Below are 23308 nucleotides of genomic sequence, written 5' to 3'. Positions count from 1 at the left end.
CTGATATTATCAATCTTGTTAGTAAAGAAGATCATAAAGTCATTACTGCTGTGCTGCTTGGAAACTTCTGGGCTTGAAGCTTTATTTTTCGGTAGTTTAGCCTCTGTTTCAAATACATACCTAGGGTTTTGTTTACTTTCTTCTAATAGGTTTGAAAAATAAGCAGATCTAGCAGCTTTTAAAGCAACAACATGGAACTTTTCCTCTGCGGTCGCCCTACAGGTTGGAAGCGGAATTGTCCATTACCGCTGTCGTAAAATGATTTACGGTTACTGTATATGAAGCATGCAGGTTTTTTTCATATGGGCAATGACAATATTATTAATCTTCCCCCTTTCATAATTTATACATGTTTAGTAGACTAAACATTTTAACTCAAACATTTGCGATTTGCATGTCGATTGCAATGCTCAAATCTGAACGAGAATGATAGCGATAGCATCCTAACCATCTAAAACTACCATGTTAGTGTTTACTAGCTACCAGATTGATAATTCGCTCATCTACTAGCTGATTCATGAAGATAAATGGAGGACCAGATAGTTTCCGTAACGTAGCCAGGCAGACAACAGATTAGAAAAACTAAAGATAGTATGCAAGCAATTTACAGTTACTTACTAGTTCAACAGCATGACGGCCAAGTCAGCATCGGTCTGGTAACTCTCCTCCTCCATTAGCTAACGCCAGCGAGCAAGCGTTCGACCAATATTGATCCTCGTCCTGACTTTCAGTTTATTACTCTCCCTTTTCCTCTTCCGACTCTACTCCGACAAAACCTTGGACTTCTTACGTTTCGCTGCTGCTTCAGCCATGACGAAAACAGACGTACGAAAACAAACGCGCTGGTTGGCCACATTTGAGGAAGTGGTGGGCAAAGTGACGTATGCCGTAAAGCAGTCGAATTTTGTAGTTCTTTTTGAGCTCTGGTTACTACCCGCACCCCGAAGTTACATAGTGCCAGTAAAAGCGATACAGACCCCGTCAGGCTCTGGCAGACGTCTCATTCAACCTATTGTAAGTCGATGTACTATCACAAGGGTCTTGGAAATATATTATGAAGGTTGAAAAGTTTCATGTTGTTACTTTAAGGCCTCTCTGTATGCAATCAGGCTCTCTTTCCATGAAATGCGAAATACCTCTAGTTTTGTTTTCTTCCAGTTTCGCTCCATTTTTCTGACTGCTCTCTTAAGGGTTTGTGCTTGTACTACGGTGTTGGACTTTTCTTTGATCCTCTTTAAGCACAACGGAGCAACTGTGTCTAAAGTGCTGGAAAACAGAGAGTTAAAAGTTTGTCTCAATATTGAGTTCTAAGCTATCTGGGGTGCTGAGATGATGAAACTGATCAGGAAGATTATTGATAAAGCAATCTTTAGTGGCAGAAGTGATAGGTCTAACATATTTGATATTTGTAACACAGAGTCGGCTTTGCAGCCTTGGCTAAATGAAGTTTACACGAGACCAGATAATGATCTGAGATGTCATCGCTCTGCTGCAGAATTTGAACGGCATCCACATTGATACCGTGTGATAATATTAGATCTAGGGTATGATTATGACAATGAGTAGGTCCTGACACGTTGTCTAACTCCAATAAAGTTAAGAATGTCTTTAAATGCCAATCCCAATGCATCTTTTTTGTTATCAACATGTATATTAAAATCACCAACAATTATGACTTTATCTGCAACCAGTACTAACTCTGATAGAAAGTCAGCAAATTATTTTGATAAAGTCAGTATGTTGGCCTGTATACAGTAGCCAGCACAAATCTCAAACGTGATTTATTATTTACACTATATATTGCTATATTAAGCACCAACACTTCAAAAGAATTATATTTGAAACTAGACTTCATAGTAATTCAAAAAATATTACTGTAAATTACAACAACAACTCCCCCTTTGCCTTTCAGACGAGGCTCATGTTTATAACAGTAATCTTGCGGGGTGGTCTCATTTAAAGTAATGTAATCGTTTGGTTTTAGTCTGTAATCATATCATTAACAATAAGTGCTTTAAGTAAGGGATCTAATATTCAGCAACCCAAGCTTAATCATTTTCTCATTTGTATTAGGCCTATATCTGTTTGTTGAACATCAATTCAATTTTTACCCTTTGATGGGTTTGGAAGTTTTTTGTATGTCCTAATTCTGGGAACTAGGGCTGTCACTTTTTATTCGATATTCGAATATGCATTCGAACATGACGTGAAATATCCGAAACCGAACTATAAATAAACTATCCGGTTTTTAAAGTGCCAATAGCCAGCTTGTTTTGAAAATGGAAGATAACGACAAGACAAATGAGTCCGCGCTGTAATTCCTGCCTATTACACACACACACACACACACACACACACACACACACACACTCACGACCCACAGAAAAGAAGCCAAATGTCTGTTTTGTCGAGTGTCCTCATAAGAGCAGTCTTAAATTATTTAAATAAAGTCTTAAATGAACGTAGAGATTTGTGAGAAAATGCGACGCATGTCAGATCGCGTCTCTGTCCGCAGCGGCTGGTCTTAAAGTGTCATTAATGTTAATAACAAAGGTAAGAGAGTACATTACTCACTCAGACCCGGCGCCAGGAGGATTATTATACCGGTAGCCTAATCATGAATGCACTCCGCTATCTTTTAACACATCTCCGGCGAACGGCTTTTTCACGCAAAAGAAAAACTCTTCATGAAGCACAGTGAAATTCAGCGACCATGTGGCGTTTCCTGATGGATCGAGGTTGTTCGTTAACTTCATTTTATTCGTAGATATTCGAATATATTCGAATACATTTCTTGATATTCGATATCCATTCGAATTTGATTTTTCTCAAAAGTGAAAGCCTTACTGGGAACACATAGAGCCTCTTTCACCTAGATATCATCTTATAGAGACTGTGTCTGTTCCCCGAATTAGGACATACAAAAAACTTCCAAACCCATCTAAGGGTAAAAATTGAATGATTTCCATGAAATTGAATGGTACCATGGTGCCATGCCCCCATGCAAACAACACCCATCACATTCAAATCTGCGATCCTTGGTCTGTGTGGACAACACTGTCACCCCTGACAATGCACTAACCAGGACATCATTCATGTTTCTTAACATTCATTCATTAAATATCAACGCCCTCCTTATCCATGACATAATTTTGGAAAAATCACTGGATTTTTTACATGGCAGAACCAGCAAGAGCTCATAACTCTGAAACATGCCACTGCCCGAGGTTATGGCTATATCCAGAAGCCTTGCAGCCTTCGCTGATGATTTTAACATTCATGTGGATTCCAGTAGTTGTTCGCATGCTGTTCATTTTCTATCACTGCTGGACTGCTTCAATTTTACCCCACACATGACACAGGGCATACCCTGGACCTGGTGTGCTGTGCTGGCATAACCCCCTTCCACCTGCAGTGCACTGACCTGGCTGTCTCTGACCACTATGCCATCCTATTCTTGGTCTCTGTGCCTCTCCCAAAGCAGTGCACCAAACGGCCAATTCACGTTCAGGAACATGAAACGGGTGTGTACTTCCATGCTATCTTACTCCCTAGCGACCCACCACCCCTACCAAAGAGTTGATGGCACGATGGAACACTACAACTGTGACCTCTCTCTCAGCCTCGACTTTGTAGCCCCTCTCACCATGCGTTACATATCTTTCTCTCGTCCTGCCCCTTGATTCACCCCTTAGCTCCGCAGGATGAAGACCATAGGATGTAGGCTCGAGAGACGATGCAGAAGATCCGGACTCGCTGTCCAGCGTGAAGCATTTAAAGAACACGTCATAAACTACAAAGAAGCCCTTTCTCAGGCAAAAACTAGGTATTACCAGAGAATGTCTAATATGGCGAGAAGTTTCACTCTCAGTACACTTCCGGCTTCTGAACTGGTTGCAGTTCCTCTCTGATTCCATATGAGGGCGCTCACAGGACGAGTGCAGAATGAATGGAGGTCTATGGTGCTATACCAATAAAAATCCACTTTTCTCAGGGTATAATTTTTTGTCTAGTAATTTGAATGTTGTGTTCGAAAGCACTTATTTGCTTTAAAAAGTCTTTTAAAGTGTCAATGATGTCATATACATGTACGACCAGAGATACTGCTTCACGGCAATCCTTCAGTCACTTTGGTGCGTTCGCGCTCTGCACTTTCTTTTCTCTCGAGGCATCGACAACACAGCTGACAAAGGTAAATACACGTGCTAGAAGAGTTTTTGTTTTGTTTGTTTCTGGTCCCGCTGCGGATGACACGATGCCATCAAGCGGTATCTCTGGTCGTAATCAGTCCTTCACTGACCAATCAGCGTTCATTAGCAGAATGCTAGCGTGTTAAGGGCAACAACAATTGTCAGATTTCTCATACAGAACACCATCGTGCCATATACAAAAATACTCTGATGATACTGTGGTGGCAGCTTGTGTGAGGGGAGGAGATTAGGAGGAGTATAGGAGGGTCATCTCAGAGTTTGTGATGTGGAGCAGACACAACGGTCTCATTTTAAACACCACCAAAACCAAGGAGATGATAGTGGACTTTGGAAGGCGTAAGGTGCATCTTCATTTACCTGTGGTAATTAAGGGGGAAGACATTGAGGTGGTCCAGACGTATAAATATCTGGGAGTACACCTGGACCAAAAACTGGACTGGTCAATACACGTAAATGCAGCATACAGGAAAGGTCAGAGCAGACTTTATTTTCTCAGGAAGCTAAAATCATTCCAAGTCTGCAATGAGATGCTGTACTTGTTTTATCAGTCGGTTGTGGCCAGTGCTGTTTTCTTTGCAGCGGTGTGTTGGGGCGGATGTATGACGGCCAGGGAGGGGGACAGACTTGACAAACTGGTCAAGAAGTGTGTGTCTGTGCTGGGAAGGAGGGTCGAATCAGTAGGTGACTTGTTAACGGATAGAATGATGGCCATGATTAAATCCATCATTAGGAACAAGAACCACCCGCTGCATGACACTGTGGTTGCTCAGCAAAGCAGCCGCAGTAGCCGACTCCTTTCCATGAGCTGTAGGACTGAGAGGTTCAGGAGGTCATTCGTTCCAAATGCCATAAGACTGTATAATGGACATGTTTGAATGTGGACATTCATACTATTGATAGTAGCTTGTTCAGTGACCGTTATTTAAATTTTTATATAATATCACCATCTGTGTTTTTTAGGGATTATTGCTATACTGTGAATAGATAACACACACTATATGCTGCTGGACATCCGAATTTCCCCAGTGGGGATGAATAAAGGCATCAATCAATCAATCAATCAATCAACAACTCAACCTGTAAGAAATTGAAAGGACATAAGTACTCGTTCATTCAACTTTCGACCTAAAACCCATGTTGAACTTGCAAAATCTACAATCAGATTTGAGATTTATCAACGGCAATCGGGTGAAAGAGACACATTTAGCTGTCTAGCCCCATTGACTCGCATTCATTTTGCACTCATGGCGATCGCCCCCAGTGGAACTCTGGTGGTACTACAACCAAAATTCGGTACAATAGAGCTTAATAGGGAGTGGGCAGGCTCTCCGTAGACGGGCTCTGGTATTACGCCACACTTATCAGTAACCACCTTCCCCGCCATTAACCGTTGTCTTCACCCTCCAGATGCCGCTAAACCCTCAGATGCAGCTGACCTCTGCTCCAGGTTCCTGGATTTTTTTCCAGCAGAAAGTGGACACTATCCACCGGCAGATCCAGTCTCCTGGGCTCTCCCCCTGCCCCAACAGGATTCTCACCACTCAGCTGCCCGCTGACCTCAGTGCTGCCTATCCGCCTTTACTCCACTGGATGCCAACCAAGTAATTAAACAAACTGGTCATCTCAGCCAACACTTCAACCAGCAGTCTTGACCCATTGCCCACCAGCCTGGTCAAGGCCTGTCTTCCCATCCTCTGCCATCCAATCGAAAACATCATAAATGCAGGAATGCATAAATGCAACTGCTCAGGAAAGTTGGAGACCTGGCCCTGGTTGTGGATGGCTGTTCCACTTTCTCATCTCCAGAGGTGCGCTACCTGGGCGTCATCCTGGACTCCACACTCTCCTTCTGGTCCCACATCACCAACATCACCAAGTCTGACTTCTACCACCTCAGAAACATCTCACGACTCCGGCCTTCACTCACACATTCAGCAGCTTAGACACTTATCCATGCCTTCATCACCTCCCATCTGGATTAATGCAATAGTGCCCTGTCTGGACTGCCCACCAAGGCACTTAGCAGACTCCAGTGTGTCCAAGACTCTGCTGCCTGGGTTCTAACCCACACAAAGCCCTGGCAGCATATCACTCCCATCCTCCAATAGCTCCACTGGTTGCTAGTCAAGTCACGCTTCACCTACAAGATCCTTCTGCTCACTTACAAATCTCTCCATGGACTCTCACCAAAATACCTCACCAATCTCCTCAACCCCTACACTCAGTCAAGTTCCCTGCAGTCCTTTGACAAGGACCTGCTGGACACCCCCCTCACCAGGTTGCAGACTTTTGGGGATAGGGCTTTCTCTGCCAATGCTCCCACACTCACCACACTGGAACAGTCTACCCCTCCACTTCTGCTCTGCCCCATCCCTGCCCATGTTCAAAATGCAGTCCTTTGACCCTTATCCTCCCCCCTATTTATTAAGTTTAAATGAATTATATTTTGATCTAATAACAATTGTTTCAAAAGTGAATGCACTTTAAAAAAAAATAATGTCATTTAATTTCGATGAAAGATGCAATGTTTGATTTAGTTGGTTATATTTGATTATTGCGCTCGCTTGCACACTCTTGTGAGCATAGGGGACAATACAATACTATATAGTTTTTTTTTTTTGCTGCCTGCCACAAATGCAGATTTTTTTTGTGATTTTACAATTTATTTACACAATGTCATTTGAAAGTTTGACAATGGCATTTTAAGCATCTCTCTGTAAACAACAAAAACGGGAATTTGTGAAAACCGTGACGCATGCATATTAAGTATTTGTGAATCGCGTAAATGTGCATGCGTATTACATTTTCAGTCTAAAGGTGTGTAGTGTTTCTTTGCATGAAACATTTCAAAAACAGAAAGCACTTTTTTTTCAGTTTTTATTAGGCCCTATATTTTCATGTAAATTATTTTATTTTCCATTTGTCCAAATTGATTTTCATAATTTTCATTTTAGGCTTGATGAAAGTGAAAGAGGAAATACAAGATCTGAATAAAGTGGAGGAGAAACATCACCATCAGAAAACTCATGTGACCGCTGGAGAAAAATCATTGAGTTGCTTCAAACCTGAAAAAATTCATGCTGGAAAAGGGCCTTTCACCTGTTCTCACTGTGGAACAACTTTTACGCAGAAAAGACAACTGAATAAGCATGTGCTAATTCACACTTCAGAAAAGCCTTTCACGTGTCCTCAGTGTGGAAACTCTTTCACTCGTAAAAGAAACCTTGAGAATCACATGTTAATTCATGCTGGCATAAAGCCTTTCTCCTGCTCCCAGTGTGGAAACTCTTTCACACGTAAAGATAGCCTTAATAATCACATGTTAATTCATGCTGGAATAAAGCCTTTCACCTGCTCCCATTGTGGAAAGAGTTTTACATATAAATCACATTTAAAGGATCATTTGGTAACTCACGCTTCAGAAAAGCCTTTCGCCTGCTCTCACTGTGGAAAAACTTTTACACGTAAAGGAATCCTTAAGAGTCATATGAAAATTCATTCTGAAATAAAGCCTTACACCTGCTCTCAATGTGGAAAGAGTTTTAGATGTAAAGGACACCTCAAGAACCACTTGTTAATTCACACTTCAGGAAAGCCTTTCACCTGCTCTCAGTGTGGAAACACTTTCACACGTAAACATAACCTCAAGAATCACATGAGTATTCACACTGGAATAAAGCGTTTCACCTGTTCTCACTGTGGCAAGAGTTTTAAATATCAAGCACACCTTAATGATCATTTGGTAACTCACACGTCAGGAAAGCCTTTCGTCTGCCCTCAGTGTGGAAACTCTTTCACACGTAAAAAAAACCTTGAGAATCACATGTTAATTCATGCTGGCATAAAGCCTTTCACCTGTTCTCAGTGTGGAAACTCTTTCACACGTAAAGAAAGCCTTAAGAGTCACATGTTAATTCATGCTGGAATAAAGCCTTTCGTCTGCTCTCACTGTGGAAAGAGTTTTACATATAAATCACACCTTAAGGACCATTTGGTAACTCACGCTTCAGAAAAGCCTTTCGCCTGCTCTCAGTGTGGAAAAACTTTTACACGTAAAGGAATCCTTAAGAATCACATGAAAATTCATTCTGAATTAAAGCCTTTCCTAAAGCTCTCAATGTAGAAAGAGTTTTAGATGTAAAGGGCACCTCAAGAACCACTTGTTAATTCACACTTCCGGAAAGCCTTTCACTTGCTCTCAGTGTGGAAACACTTTCACACTTAAAGACAACCTCAAGGATCACATGTTAATTCATACTGGAATAAAGCCTTTCACCTGCTCTCAATGTGGAAAGAGTTGTACACAGAAATCACACCTTTAAGGATCATTTGGCAACTCATACATCAGAAAAGCCTTTCACCTGCTCTGTGTGGCAAGAGTTTCACCAGTAAACGGATTTAATAGTCACGTGAGAAATCACACTGAAGAGATGTCTTGCGCGTGTCATCTGTGTGAGAAGAGATTTAAACGAAATACGAGTCTAAAAACTCATCTTCGCAATTCTCACTCTGCAATAAGGCAATTAAAAGATACAGTAAGCAACAGAAAAGCTGCTGAAAGTGTTTCGGATCGAGCAGCACAACACACTTGTAGCCAATCAGCTGTAGGGGGCGTGTCCACTCATGATGGGGGACGAGAGGGAGAGTGAGAAAGAGGGAGATTTGAAGAAAGATGAGAAAATTTAAAGCTAGAGATGGCTGAGAGACATTACAAAGGAGAAAATATCATAGAAAAATCACTGGAAAAAGAAGGGTTATGATCGTGCAAGAGCTTTAGGAGCCTCTTTATTTTTAGAAAAGCTTTCCAGCACTGAGAGACCAAAGCGGGAAGGCCTGAAAATGGACGCTGTTATTGTGTTGTTTCTACTCCACATGTGAGTATAGCATTGGTTTTGCTATTTTTCACAGAACCAAGATATGCTTTTGTTGTAATGTTAACTCTAGGAACAGGACAGTTTTGAGTTTCATTGTTTGTCTGGATCTGCTGTGCTGTTGCTGGCGACTAACAACAAACTCTTGCTTGTAGATACTCTTGTGAGCTGAATATTAAACTTGTTCTTGGTTGTCGTTTGTTCTTCTTCACTTTGTTTTTCGCAACGCATTATTTTGCTTAGTTTCAGTTACAATAAAAAAGTAGCTTGCACTTGAATCTGTTTAACATCTGCTGATCTTATGTCCTTACATAACATGAAAAAATTAACATGAACTAATATAACATGAAACATGAAAAACTAAGGTAGAGTAACTTGAATTTTGTATTTAAGGTTATGATGATGAAATCTGATGAATAATTATCTTATATTTTCCAGCAAGAAATCCCTGCCATTTATGTTCTCTTTATTGTAAATCAAACGAGTCAGATTACTGACACTCTCACCCTGTGTCTTTAATGGCTCTTGGAGCCCCTGTCTCAGTGTTTGAATATGACAGGGGCGTAGAATTTAGTAGGGATGTGTCCCTACCAATATCCAGTGACACTGATATGTCCCTATCAATAATTTCGATCAAAACTTAAAATATAAATATATAACCACTGCTGTCCGGTTGTGTCTTGTGTTTTTTATGTATTAGCCTTATTTTATTTAATCAGGAAACATCTTATTTAGATTAAAATCTCTTACAAGAGCGTTCTGAGAAAAATGCGCAATTCATGGGACACAAACGGTTAATATATCTGAGTCCCGCCTGCTTAACACGCATCGGTAAACTGATTGGCTTTGTTTTTTCTATCTAACTTGTGAGAGGCTCTTGTGTAAAGCGGCAATGCTCCTCCGAAGGAAACCTAGGAGAAGCTAGGGAGAAATCAACAGTTCTGTGCACAAAAATGCGGGACAAATCAGTTTTTACTACTGTATTACAATCGCGGATTCGCGGGATAAGTGGCGAACAATCGTTAGTTTGACAATCGTTAGAGAGAGAGAGAGAGATTGTGTATGCTTAAGTGTGTGTGTGTAACACTACATTATAGGGACAAAATGTCACCACAAAGATGGCAATATCCGAAATACTTGTCCTTGTGGGGATTTATTTATTTTTGGAAAACAGTTGAAAATGTAAAAATGCAGAAAGTTTTCTGTGATAGGCAGGGTTAGAGGGGGATATAATATACCGTTTGTACAGTATAAAATCATTATGTCTGTAAAAGTCCCCATAAAACATAAAAACACAACATTGCTTGGTCTTGTTGAAATGAGAGGACTGTTTGATGAAGTTGAAACCCTTGTCATCCCAGTCTCATCAGCTGAGGCTGAAAGAAGTGTCAGTGTTCTTAGGACACTGAAAACATGGCTCAGAACAATGGCACAAGTGACACTTAATGGTATTGCTGTGTGTCATGTCCAACAGGACAAACTGGACATTATTAATGTGAAACAAATATGCCAACAGTTAATTTCTGTAAGTTCACTTTTAAATGAAAATTCTGTCAAAAGTGCAAAAATACAAAAAAACTTATCATACACAAAAGAAGATATTTTGAAGAATTTTACCAATGGTAAAATCTGGTAATAATAGCTTTGTATGACTATACTTTATTTTGATAATTAGTCCAAAAATAAATCTGTTAAGTCACGTGCGCCCTCTTGTGGGTATAGGAGACAATACAGTACTTTTTATAGATTTTTTTTCTCTTCTGCCTGCCACAAATGCAGATACTTTTTATTTACATGACAACGTCATTTTAAAGTTTAACAACGGCATTTTAAGCGTCTCTGTGTAAACAACAAAAACGTGAATTTGTGAAAACTGTGATGCATGCATATTAAGTTTTGCGTAAATGTGCATGCGTATTACGTGTTCAGTCTAAAGTTGTGTAGTGTTTCTTTGCATGAAACTTTTCAAAAACACAAAGGACATTTTTTTCTTCAGTTTTTAGTAGGCCCCCAATTGATTTTCATCATTTTCATTTTAGGCTTGATGAAAGTGAAAGAGGAAATTCAAGATCTGAATGAAGTGGAAGAGAAACATCAGCATCAGAATGCTCATGATGTCACCGCTGGAGAAAAATCATCGAGTTGCTTCAAAACTGAAAACAGTTGCTCACAAAGCAGCATTCAAATGACAGAAGTCAAAAGGCCTTTCACCTGCTCTCAGTGTGGAAAGACTTTCATTCAGAAAAGAAGCCTCATTAATCACATTTTAAGTCATGCTGGAAAAGGGCCTTTCACCTGTTCTCACTGTGCAACGAGTTTTACGCAGAAAAGACAACTGGATGAGCATGTGTTAATTCACACTTCAGAAAAAACTTTCATCTGCCCTCAGTGTGGAAAGTATTTCACTCGTAAAAGATACCTTGAGAGTCACATTTTAATTCATGCAGGCATAAAGCCTTTCACCTGCTCTCACTGTGGAAAGAGTTTTACACAGAAGAGACAACTTAAGGATCATTTGGTAATTCACAATGAAGACAAACCTTTCACCTGTTCTCAGTGTGGAAACACTTTCACACGTAAAGCAAGCCTTAAGAATCACATGTTAATTCATGCTGGAGAAAAGCCTTTCACCTGCTCCCAGTGTGGAAGGAGTTTTACACAGAAAGGACAACTTAAGGATCATTTGGTAATTCACACTTCAGAAAAGCCTTTCACCTGCTCTCAGTGTGGAAACTCTTTCACACGTAAAGGAGGACTGAAAAATCACATGTTAATTCATGCTGGAATAAAGCCTTTTATCTGCTCTCAGTGTGGAAAGAGTTTTACACAGAAAGGACAACTTAGGGATCATTTGGCAACTCACACTTCAGAAAAGCCTTTCGCCTGCTCTCAGTGTGGAAAGACTTTCAGACGTAGAGAAAGCCTTGAAACTCACATGAGAATTCATGGCGGAAAAAAGCCTTTCACCTGCTCTCAGTGTGGAAAGAGTTTCACCAGTAAACAAGGATTTAATGGTCACGTGAGAAATCACAGTGAAGAGATGTCTTACGCATGTCATCTGTGTGAGAAGAGATTTAAATGGAACACAAGTCTAAAAACTCATCTTCGCAATTCTCACTCTGCAGTAAGGCTACTTAAAGGTACAGTAAGCAACAGAAAAGCTGCTGAAAGTGGATCAGATCGAGCAGCACAACACACTTGTAGCCAATCAGCTGTAGGGGGCGTGTCCACTCATGATGGGGGACGAGAGGGTGAGTGAGAAAGAGGGAGATTTGAAGAAAGATCAGAACATTTAAAGCTAGAGATGGCTGAGAGACATTACAAAAGAGAAAATGTCATAGAAAAGTCACTGGAAAAACAAGGGTTATGATCGTGCAAGAGCTTTAGGAGCCGCAATATTATTAGCAATAACATAAATTAATAGGCTAAATACAATACAACAAAGATGAAAAAAATGAAATAATCTGTGCTTATAAGGTTTTTCTGGTAGGTTTAACAGTTGTTCTTAGGTACAGAAATTGTAATCAAATGCAAATGAACACTGCATATAATCTTTACTGTACAAATTAACTGTAGCCTTAACATTAGATTAACATTAAGAACACAAACAATGGCAGGAATATTAGCACATGCGTTCTTTCTCTACCGTTTACTTTAGCCATAACTGACTGTTTAATTAGATACTCACAAAGGCGGTCATTTTGAGATAAATTTGTGTGAACTTGTCCGTTTAATAGCGCAAGGAGACGTGAAATAAGTAATTTTATTATTTTCACACTGGCCGCGAACACAGAGTGGAGAGCGGTATGCTCTCGCAATGAGAACAGCCGCCCTGAGTGAGTGCAGCTTCAGCGGGTTCAGCGCCGAGGCAGGAAGCACACTCACTGTGCCAGTCAGTGACATGCAGGGAGACCCTGCATGAAACACAGGCACTTTGTGAAAAAGGCTTTTATTTTGAAAGGATAGTCTGCTGGATGGTCGCAGGGATATAGCGAACAGCGTTGACGGCGTCGAGTTCAGGAAGCTGAGCAGGAGGCCGCAGGTCGCTGAACTGCTACTGCAGATCACTGTGTTCCGCTGCTGGGCTGTTCAACAGCGAGAGAGGCTTCTTGTCCGGAGAAGTCAGCGAAGAGATGCGTCCTTCGCTGAAGGAGATTAAATCTGATTCCTATGGCACGCCCAAGGCGGGAAGTGCCCTGATAGGTTTGCGCGTCCTCGCTGCTTAGCCATAGGTTCGTGCAGCTGCCGCAGCCCAGCCAATCACCGCGCTTAGACAGCCTGCACTGGGCTTGTTGTGCAGATACACTGCGTTTTAAAATAAAGGCTTCAATATTCTCGAGAAAAGGAGTTTTCCCATAGCTTATAGCTACCCAATACAAGTGAACCGTTCTCAAAAGGGAACCTATTCTGGTAGGCCCCTCAAAATGAAATCAAGTCTTTGAAAACACTTCCCCCTTTGGTTAAATGACTTTACTCGCTCTCTTAGACAAGTGTCATAAGGCACCAAAGTGGAAAAGAGATAAACTTCAAATTTCATATGAATGTTTAACTGCTTGCATAATCAGTTACCAAAAATCAGTGAAAGAGGCAAAATCCAAATTCCTCTCCAAACTCATCACAGAAAATGCAAATTGGCCGAAAAGGCTGTTTAAGACAATTGATTCTGTGCTAAAACCCTTACCAGCCCCTACTCTTGTTCCATCTCGAGAAACGTGAGAACTTTTCACAGTTATTTAATAAAAAAAGTTTTGACGATCAAGGGTTCCATTAAGCCAGCAATATATAATCCACCTTTGACCTGTTCACCAATCGATTTACTAACTTTTTTTCATCCTATTTCCTCTTCTTAGCTGGTTGATATTGTTTCTAAGGCAAAATGTGCCAGTTGTGAGTCTGATGTCGTCCTTACTCTCCTCTTTAAGGAAGTGTTTGAAACTTTGTGCCCAGCTGTAACAGATATTATTAACAGTTCTCTAGCCACCGGAATTGTCCCTGCTAGTTTTAAACATGTTGTAGTTCACCCTTTGCTTAAGAAACCCCATTTGGATCCATCTCAATTTTAGACCTATATCCAAGTTGCCTTTTACTTCTAAACTTTTAGACTTTTAGACTTTAAACTGGCTTTAGATCTATACAGAAACTGCTTTGTTGAAGGTCAACAATGACCTTTTGCAAATCCTTGACACCGGATTGCACGCAGTGCTTGTCTTACTAGATTTAAGCGCTGCTTTTGATACAATCGACCATAGTATCTTGCTGCATCGGTTGGAAAAAGTGGTGGGCATTCAGGGTGTTGCCTTGCAGTGGTTGGCCTCGTATCTCAAAGACAGAACCTTCTCCGTAAATATGGGGAAATTTACTTCTGCATCTTTTCCCCTACTTTGTGGTGTGCCCCAAGGTTCCATTTTAAGCCCGCTCCTCTTTTCAATCTATATGTTGCCACTGGGTGCTATATTTGAGAAACATAGGATATCCTACCACTGTTACGCTGACGATACACAGTTTTATCTACCGGCAAAAACTGAAATGTCTAATCCCCTGAAAGCACTGTGTGGCTGTTTTCAGGAGATCAAATGTTGGATGGCAAATAATTTCTTACAATTAAATGAAATTAAGAGCGAAATTTTTTTTTCCTTATCTACTTTTAATTTCGGTTCCTTCCCTATCAGTCTTCGACCTCATGTAAGGAATCTCGGATTTACATTGCAAAGGTAAATCAGTTCTTGTCTCCAAAAGATTTAGAGACTGTAATCCACGCCTTCATTACATCACGGCTGGACTACTGTAATTCCCTGTACTGTGGTCTGCCTCAAACTACAATCTCTCGCCTGCAAGTTGTTCAAAATGCTGTAGCGAGACTTCTGACCAGTACAAAAAAGAGAGATAATTTCTCCTATCCTAGAATTTTTACATTGGCTTCCGGTTAAGTTCAGAATCGATTTTAAAATGGCAGTTTTTGTGTACAAGGCGCTATCCGGTGTTGCACCAAAATACATATGTGACCTTCTGACTTTGTACACTCCCCAAAGAACTCTTAGGTCTTGTAATCAGCTTCTTTTAACTGTCCCACGCTTTCGCTGTAAAACCAAGGGTTGTCGGGCCTTCTCTGCTGCGGCACCTAAACTCTGGAACAGTTTGCCCTTCGCTGTGAGGTTTGCTCCATCATTATCCAGTTTTAAATCGGTTCTTAAAACTTATTTATTCTCTCTGGCTTTTAATTAAGTCGCTTTTGATTGATTTTATATGATCTATTAAATGGATTGTATCGGGGGGAACGTGTCTATAATTGTATTTTGCCTTGTCTATTTCGATGCTTTTTATTTGCACACTGTAGTTCTGTACAGCACTTTGGCACAACTCTGTTGTTTTTTAAATGTGCTATAGAAATAAAATTTTACTTAACTTGACTTGATTTTAACACTCATTTTGTATTTTTTTCCTGATTTTGATAAAACACAGCATGAGTGACTTATAGACCATGTTTTGGTCCGGAAGTTGCAAACGACTTTTCTCCAGTGTTGTGACGTGTTTCCCAGTGAAAATAAATATTGAACAGAGATGGAGAGGAGGAGGAACCCTGCCCGGGTTTTACTCTAGCGCTCCTCCTCTCCATCTCTGCTCATAGCAGACTAACGGTTTGAGGGGAGTGGTTAAGCGTTTCCCAACCCAAGCCGTCAAACCTACGTCATCAGAGAAGGAACGCCATTCCAGACCGGAAGTAACTTTTCAGACTTTGATTAAAGATTACGACGGCAAACAATTTTTTTCTGTGTATTAACTTGCACAGATTAATTTTTCACCACAAGACTAGTAATATGTGCTAACAAAGTAAATAGGGTAAAATTTTTATTTCAGTTGGACTTTAAGTGTTTTACTCGTACTGAATGAAGGATCAAAGATGTACTATAGTCCTCAACACCTAAAGAGACATGCCAGTGAAAAACAAGTAACAGAAGATTTGTGAAGAGAGCATTCACGTTTATTTTCTAAAATCAAAATAAAATGGAAAAACTCAGTATTGCAATACATCAAGGTCGAAACAACAACAACCTCTTAAATGTCTACAAACATTCAAGCCTCAGTTAAATGCTCAAAAGGGCATAAGGAAAATAAATACGTTTTTAGACTTGAACTCAGACAGAGAGTAAGTCGATCTAATATAAATTGGGAGCTTGTTCCACAGTGTGGGGCTAGCCACTTCAGAAGCTTGGTTTCCCCTTGATTTTAGCCAGGTTCTAGGTATCTGAAGCAGAAGTTTTGTATTCAAGTATTCAAATATTAAATTCTGGAATTTATCGGTAGCCAATGAAAGGATCTCAGAAGAGAGGTGGTATGGTCAAATTTCCTCTTTTCTTTCAGTAATCTCGCCGCAGTGTTTTGAACAACATGTAAGCATGCCGTTTGGGACTTTGGTACACCAAAATAAAGGGAGTTGCAATAGTCCAGGCGTGAGGTAATAAGAGCATGGATTGCAGTCTCCAACAAGCACTTGGGAAGATAAGATTTGATTTTCACTAGATAACATAGATAAAAAAAGCTAGATCCAATGACAGCACTAATTTGCTTATCAAATTTTAGGGAACTATCTAACATCAAAGTTCTGAACTTGGGAAGAGATAAATAGATCTAGAGATCCAAGGTCAAAATCATGTCTTGACAATCAAAAACAATAACTTCTGTTTTGTCTGAGTTCAAAAATAGGAAATTCTTGGCAAGCCAAGCTTTTACCCCTCCTTAAGACATGCTGTCAAACTGTCTAGAGCACTTTTATTTTTCCTTGACTAAGGCATATAAATCTGCATGTCATCAGCATAACAGTGAAATGAGATATTGTGTTTCCTAAAAATAGAACGAAGAAGATAGAGGGAGAATTGGACAGGAGCTAAGACAGAACCCTGAGACACACCGCAGGATAAATTTCGTAGAGAAGAGGAGAAACATCCCATTTTTACAGATAAACTTCTATTTGTTAAAAAAGATTTGATCCAACTTAAAACCTCACCCCTATAGGCCAACACAAGCCTCCAGCCGAGAAACGAGAATCATATGGTCAACAGTATCAAAAGCAGAAGACAAATCTAACATTACTAAAATGACGTAATCTTCCGAATCTGTACCCATGTAAATATTGAGAACTCTAATAAGAGTGGTTTATGTGCTGTGCAGAGATTTAAACCCTGACTGAAACGTTTCAAAAATATAATTGTCATTTTAAGAAGGTCTGAAGCTGTAAAAATTTATTTTTTTTACAATACCTTGGAAATAAACGGCACAATAGATATGAGATGAAAATTTTATAAAATAAAGGCATCAAGTGACGGTTTCTTTAGTATGGGCGTAATTGAGGCAATTTTCAAACTCGAGGGTAAAGCTCCCTCAAGCAAGGATTATTAACGACACCAACCCGGGGCTGACAATATCAAATAATTATCTTAGATAACGAGGACCTAAAGTGTCATACGTTCAGGGATGTCACGATACCAAAATTCCAGTAGTCGGTACCAATACCATTAAAATGTTACGGTTCTCAGTACCAGTTTCGGTACCACAGCAGAACTATTGAACTATTTTATTTAACTATAAAAAAAAAAAAAATCAATGAGTTTGTTATTTATGATGTAATCATTATAACTAAATAATACATATAAACATTTGAAGGCTACATGCTGTTAAAAAGTAAACATTTATAAAAAAAGATCAAGTGAAACAATAAGCAACTCTCTATGCACACCTAATAATAATAATAATTATTATTATTATTATTAATGTTAGTATTATTACATTGAGAAATCTCCTGTACAAGAAGCCTAATATTTTTCTGTTCATTTCTTCAAGTTAAACCAAACTTTTATTTTGAAGGGTTGTCAAATGAAATGGTAAAATGCTAATGGAGTGACTCTCTCAGAGCGGCTCTAGAGATGAAGTTTATGCGTTCATGTCCTCATACAGTAAGGCTGAAACCACAGCGAGTGTCACGAGTGCTTCACTGTGTGTTTTATGTGTGTGTGTGGTAGGCTATATGAAACCACGAGTCTGACTCTGCACCATTCATTCACACAGAGACATGCAGAACATCCAGGATTCATATTTAAAAAGTCTTTTTCGGTTAGTTAGTCTGGAGCCCAGTGCTTAGGTTAACACTGAAGTGACTGAAAGGAGCGCCTATTAGTGGCTAGTCTACCGAATGTACCTGGACCTTGGTACTACCGGTACTACAGAAATGCTGGTATCGTCGCATTTTCAAAATTTCAGTATCGACTTGGTACCGAAGTAACGGTACTTTAACAAAACTACAAAAGGAAGGTTTAAGTTTAAACATGTCTTCCTTTACAGAATATAGAGAGACAGGATTGAAAGAGGTCCATAGGGTAGGAGAACTTATCTCTGTCAGTATTTCCTGATCGGAGACTTAAAATTGGACTCTCATTAGCAAATGTATTGCCAAAGTAGCTAGCAAAATCCTCACAGAGTGCCAAAGACGGGCAGCAAAGAGAGTTTATGGGGGATTTAAAACGGAGTTAATAGGCGCGTTTCCATTTAAAGATTCGCGCAAAACTTTGGGACTTTGCAATTTTTTCTAAATATCGATAAAACACTATTGCGAAATGACGCCGTTTCCATTAACCGATGTTATGCGACTAAAACGTATTTTTTTCCTCTCGCAATAAGTCATTCCAAAAATCATGGCAAAGGACATTGGTAAGTTTATATATACATCACAGCCACGTACCGCACTAGACATTATTATTATTAATGAAAGGGAACGTAGGCGTGTTATCCAAGCATTAATGGCAAGGAAAGACCCATAGGCTATACTGTGAGTGGCACATATGGAGTGTTTCTGGGTTTTTCTTACTAATTTCTGCTCCGATTGATTGTGGCATTTCTTTGAGGTTTAGAATCCAGTATTTCTGTCATTCTTTTGTATTTTATGAATTCAATAAAGAACGCCGTCTCGTATTCTGTCCAAACACACTGCACCTTCTAAGTCAGATGACCTGTACATGCGCAAAAACTGTTTCCATTGCAGTTTTGCGAAATATTCCTTTTTCGAATTGTCTGAAAAACCACCTCATGCGAGCGTAAAAACTTTTTTGCGATAAATGGAAGTTTTTGCGAAATTGACGTGTTTCCATTGGGTGTATTTTGAATTCGCAATTTCAATTTGCGCAATTTGAAGGGTAATGAAAATGCGGCTAATGACAGAAAAAAAGTGCTTTTGGGGTGTGGTGATGTTTCTCAATCAGTTTAGAAAAATAGGAAGCCTTAGCTTTCTTAACCACATTCTGATATAACAATAGGCAGTCCTTTAAGATCTCGTACGAGAAATGTAATTGTCTTTTTTCCACTTTATTTCTGCTTTCCTGCACAACTGTCTCTAGGAGTGTATACTATGATCGACCCATTGGCTCCGATTTGTATATAGATTTTGACTTAAAGGACTTGTAGGGAGCAGTAAGACTTAAAATATCTTCCCAAACAGTATTTAAAAGGGAACAATAATGCTCCACATCAAAATCAAGTAGTGGGAATTCTAAAAATAGAAGAGGATTAACCTCATTATAGAACTTAATAAAATCTACTTCAAAATGAGGTAAATATGCACAGGCTTGTGTGGTGTTTGAAACAGTGTAACGTCTGTCAGAGAGTTTGAAGTCTGCCCAGATGAAGAATTGAAACAGGCGAGGAAGCTGAGAAAGCTGAGGAAGAGACATTTTAAATAAAATAGGAAAATGATCAGAGATAGCAGAATCAACAACTTCAACTTCAGTTGCAGATAACCCATATGACAGAATTTGATCCATGTGTCCATGAATATGTGTGGGATAATGAACCCACTGCCAAAGGTTAAAAGAGTCAATGATGTTTAAAAACTCAGAGGTTAGCCACTTAGGCAGAGGTTAGGCAACATATATGCACATTTAAGTCACCTAAAATCAGGATGCATTCATATTAAGTGATCAAGTCACCTACAAATTCCGAGAACTCCACTATGAAGTTTGATTAAATGTGGTGGTTGATAGATCAGAACTAATACCACGGGTACTATGTATGTGCATGCGTATTGTGTGTTCAGTTTAAAGTTGTGTAGTGTTTCTTTGCATGAAACTTTTCAAAAATGAAACTTTTTTTTTTCAGTTTTTAGTTGGCCCTACATTGTCATTCTAATTCTTTTATTTTCCAATTGTCCCAATTGATTTTCATCATTTTCATTTTAGGCTTGATTAAAGTGAAAGAGGAAATACAAGATCTGAATGAAGTGGAGGAGAAACATCAGCATCAGAAAGCTCAGGATGTCACTGCTGGAGAAAAATCATTGAGTTGCTTCAAACCCGAAACAAGTTGCTCACAAATCAGCATTCAAATGACCGAAGTCGAAAGGCCTTTCATCTGCTCTCAGTGTGGAAACTCTTTCACACGTAAAACAAGCCTTAAGAATCACATGTTAATTCATGCGGGAATAAAACCTTTCACCTGTTATGTGTGTGAAACGAGTTTTACAAAGAAATCACACCTTAAGGATCATTTGGTAACTCACACTTCAGAAAAGCCTTTCACCTGTTCTCAATGTGGAAACACTTTTGCACGTAAAGGAAACCTCAAGAGTCACATGAAAATTCATACTGGAATAAAGCCTTTCGCCTGCTCTCAGTGTGGAAACACTTTCACACGTAAAGAAAACCTCAAGAATCACATGAGAATTCATACTGGAATAAAGCCTTTTGTCTGCTCTCACTGTGGAAAGAGTTTTACATATAAAACACACCTTAATGTTCATTTGGCAACTCACACTTCAGAAAAGCCTTTCGCCTGCTCTCAGTGTGGAAAGTCTTTCACACGTAGAGAAAGCCTTGAAACTCACATGAGAATTCATGCTGGAAAAAAGCCTTTCACCTGCTCCCAATGTGGAAAGAGTTTCACCTTTAAACAAGGATTTAATAGTCACATGAGAAATCACAGTGAAGAGATGTCTTACGCGTGTCATCTGTGTGAGAAGAGATTTAAATGGAACACAAGTCTAAAAACTCATCTTCGCAATTCTCACTCTGCAGTAAGGCTACTTAAAGGTACAGTAAGCAACAGAAAAGCTGCTGAAAGTGGATCAGATCGAGCAGCACAACACACTTGTAGCCAATCAGCTGTAGGGGGCGTGTCCACTCATGATGGGGGACGAGAGGGAGAGTGAGAAAGAGGTAGATTTGAAGAAAGATTAGAACATTTAAAGATAGAGATGGCTGAGAGACATTAGAAAAGAGAAAATATCATAGAAAAATCACTGGAAAAAGAAGGGTTATGATCATGCAAGAGCTTTAGGAGCCTCATTATTATTAGAAAAGCTTTCCAGCACTGAGAGGCCGAAGCGGGAAGGCCTGAAAATGGATGCAGTTATTGTGTTGTTCCTACTCCACATGTGAGTAGCATTGGTTTAGCTATTTTTCACAGAACCAAGATATGCTTTTGTTGTAATGTTAACTCTAGGAACAGGACAGTTTTGAGTTTCATTGTTTGTCTGGATCTGCTGTGCTGTTGCTGGCGACTAACAACAAACTCTTGCTTGTAGATACTCTTGTGAGCTGAATATTACATTTTTGTTCTTAGTTGTCGTTTGTTCTTCTTCACTTTATTTTTCCTTCACTTTTTTTTGCCTTGCCTTGCCTTGCCTTGCCTTGCCTAAAGTATTTGAGGAAATGTACTTACTTTGGCTACTTTGACTATCAAAGATGTTAGCTACTTTTAATCTCTACTTAACTGCATTTTTAAATATGTTCCATTTTATTTTGATTTTAGAAAATAAACTTAATTTCTCTCCTCACAAATCTTCTGTTACTTGTTTTTCACTGGCATGTCTCTTAGGTGTTAAGGACTATAGTACATCTTTGATCCTTCATTCAGTACGAGTAAAACTTAAAGTACTGTTAAAATCAGATTCTCTAAGATTTTTACTTTTGTGTTGTTACAATTGGTGACTTAACTTGTAATGGAGTTATTTTTGCTGTAAGGTCTAGTTTTATTCAAGTACGGTTTTCAGGTACGTACTTTATTCTGTTCATATCTTCAGCCTTCGGTTCATGTGTCATTTTTAGCATGTGCTCCACTGCATAGTGAACAAATTATGCTTTATATACTCAACAAACCAAAACATTATTACTCTGTTGGTATATAAGTCACTCATGTGCTGTTTTATCACATTCAGTAAAAAATACAAAATGAGTGTTAAAGGGGAAGTCTTTTCGAAGACTTGATTTTCATTTTAGGGGTCTTCCAGAATAGGTTTTCATGCTTGAATGTCCAAAAACACATATTTGACATATTTGACTTTGTTGCACCACCTCTATTCCCAGTTTATCAGTAAAACGTTTCCCAAAGCCAACTATGGCGCCAAAAGGGCCTAGGCATCACACAAGGGAAAAAGAATGAGGAAAAAACTGCTTTGATTAGAACTGGTTGATCTGGATCTGTTGAAGAAGCATTTGCTTCCTTATAAAAGCAGAAAGTAAATGTGAAAATGTTTACTTCAACTTGTTTACAACTGCGCATTGATAATACAGAGAGAAGATTGTCATATTTTCATGTGAATATGCTTATGAACCTGCTTGTGTTTATTTTAATAGCTGAAGTCCTGAGGATGTGTGACGGTATGGTTTGCTTTTCTGTTGATTAAATGATTAAATACCGTTTATGTAAATATACTAACAACAGTGTCAGTTTATTTAATGATTTTAATTGAACAAATTCATTAATTCACAAACAAGTTTTGTTTGTTTGTACTTGGATCAGATTTGACATTATTATTGTTTACAGGATAAGTGTAATGTAATATGTTTATGAATCATTGATTTTTGTTTTACATATGCAAAGTAATGTGGGATTTTCAGGGTTTAATGTGCACAGTCCCTCTGGTCCTCTGGTTTCTCATCTGGGATCTTCATTGGTTTTGCCCTGTTATGTTGATGAACCTTTACCAGTGAAGGATCTGAAGGTGGAGTGGAGAAGAACAGACTCAGAGGCTCTGGTTCATCTGTATCAAGATGGTGAGAGTCGAGCAGTGGTCCAGCAGCAGGATTATCATGATAGAGCTCATTTCTTTACTGATCAGATTCAACATGGAAACTTCTCCCTCCGTCTGGACAATCTGACAGCTGAAGATGAGGGAAAATATGCATGTAAAGTTTACAGTCAACGGGATTCTGGAGAGACTGTGGTTCAAATAAAAGATGTTGGTAT

The 23308-nt window shown here is 39.3% G+C and overlaps 2 protein-coding genes across 4 annotated transcripts in view; both read left to right on the top strand.

The window, feature by feature from the left end:
* The window catches only part of LOC308698664 (uncharacterized protein), a 35585-nt gene extending 12727 nt beyond the window's left edge, over positions 1 to 22858 (top strand). For 2 of the 3 annotated variants that reach the window (XM_081378907.1, XM_081378908.1), the window contains exons 3-4: positions 11122 to 12333; positions 20302 to 22858. In XM_081378907.1, the coding sequence (XP_081235033.1) occupies positions 11122 to 12333; positions 20302 to 21269 (2180 nt within the window). In that variant the 3' untranslated portion in view covers positions 21270 to 22858. Of the gene's footprint in view, positions 1 to 8852; positions 9086 to 11121; positions 12334 to 20301 lie in introns of those variants that run through there. The other variant, XM_081378909.1, reaches the window with a different exon arrangement.
* A 76-nt stretch (positions 22859 to 22934) lies between these two features.
* LOC308695708 (junctional adhesion molecule-like) overlaps positions 22935 to 23308 on the top strand; it is a gene marked incomplete at both ends in the record, with an annotated part of 98353 nt that continues 97979 nt past the window's right edge. Inside the window, one exon of the mRNA XM_081373887.1 lies at positions 22935 to 23304. Within this exon, the coding sequence (XP_081230013.1) occupies positions 22935 to 23304 (370 nt within the window). The remainder of the gene's footprint in view (positions 23305 to 23308) is intronic.

This window comes from Scardinius erythrophthalmus, assembly GCF_964197995.2.
Source record: "Scardinius erythrophthalmus genome assembly, chromosome: 1".
In the NCBI taxonomy this organism is placed as follows: domain Eukaryota; kingdom Metazoa; phylum Chordata; class Actinopteri; order Cypriniformes; family Leuciscidae; genus Scardinius; species Scardinius erythrophthalmus.
This window is presented reverse-complemented; position numbering and strand designations above follow the sequence as displayed.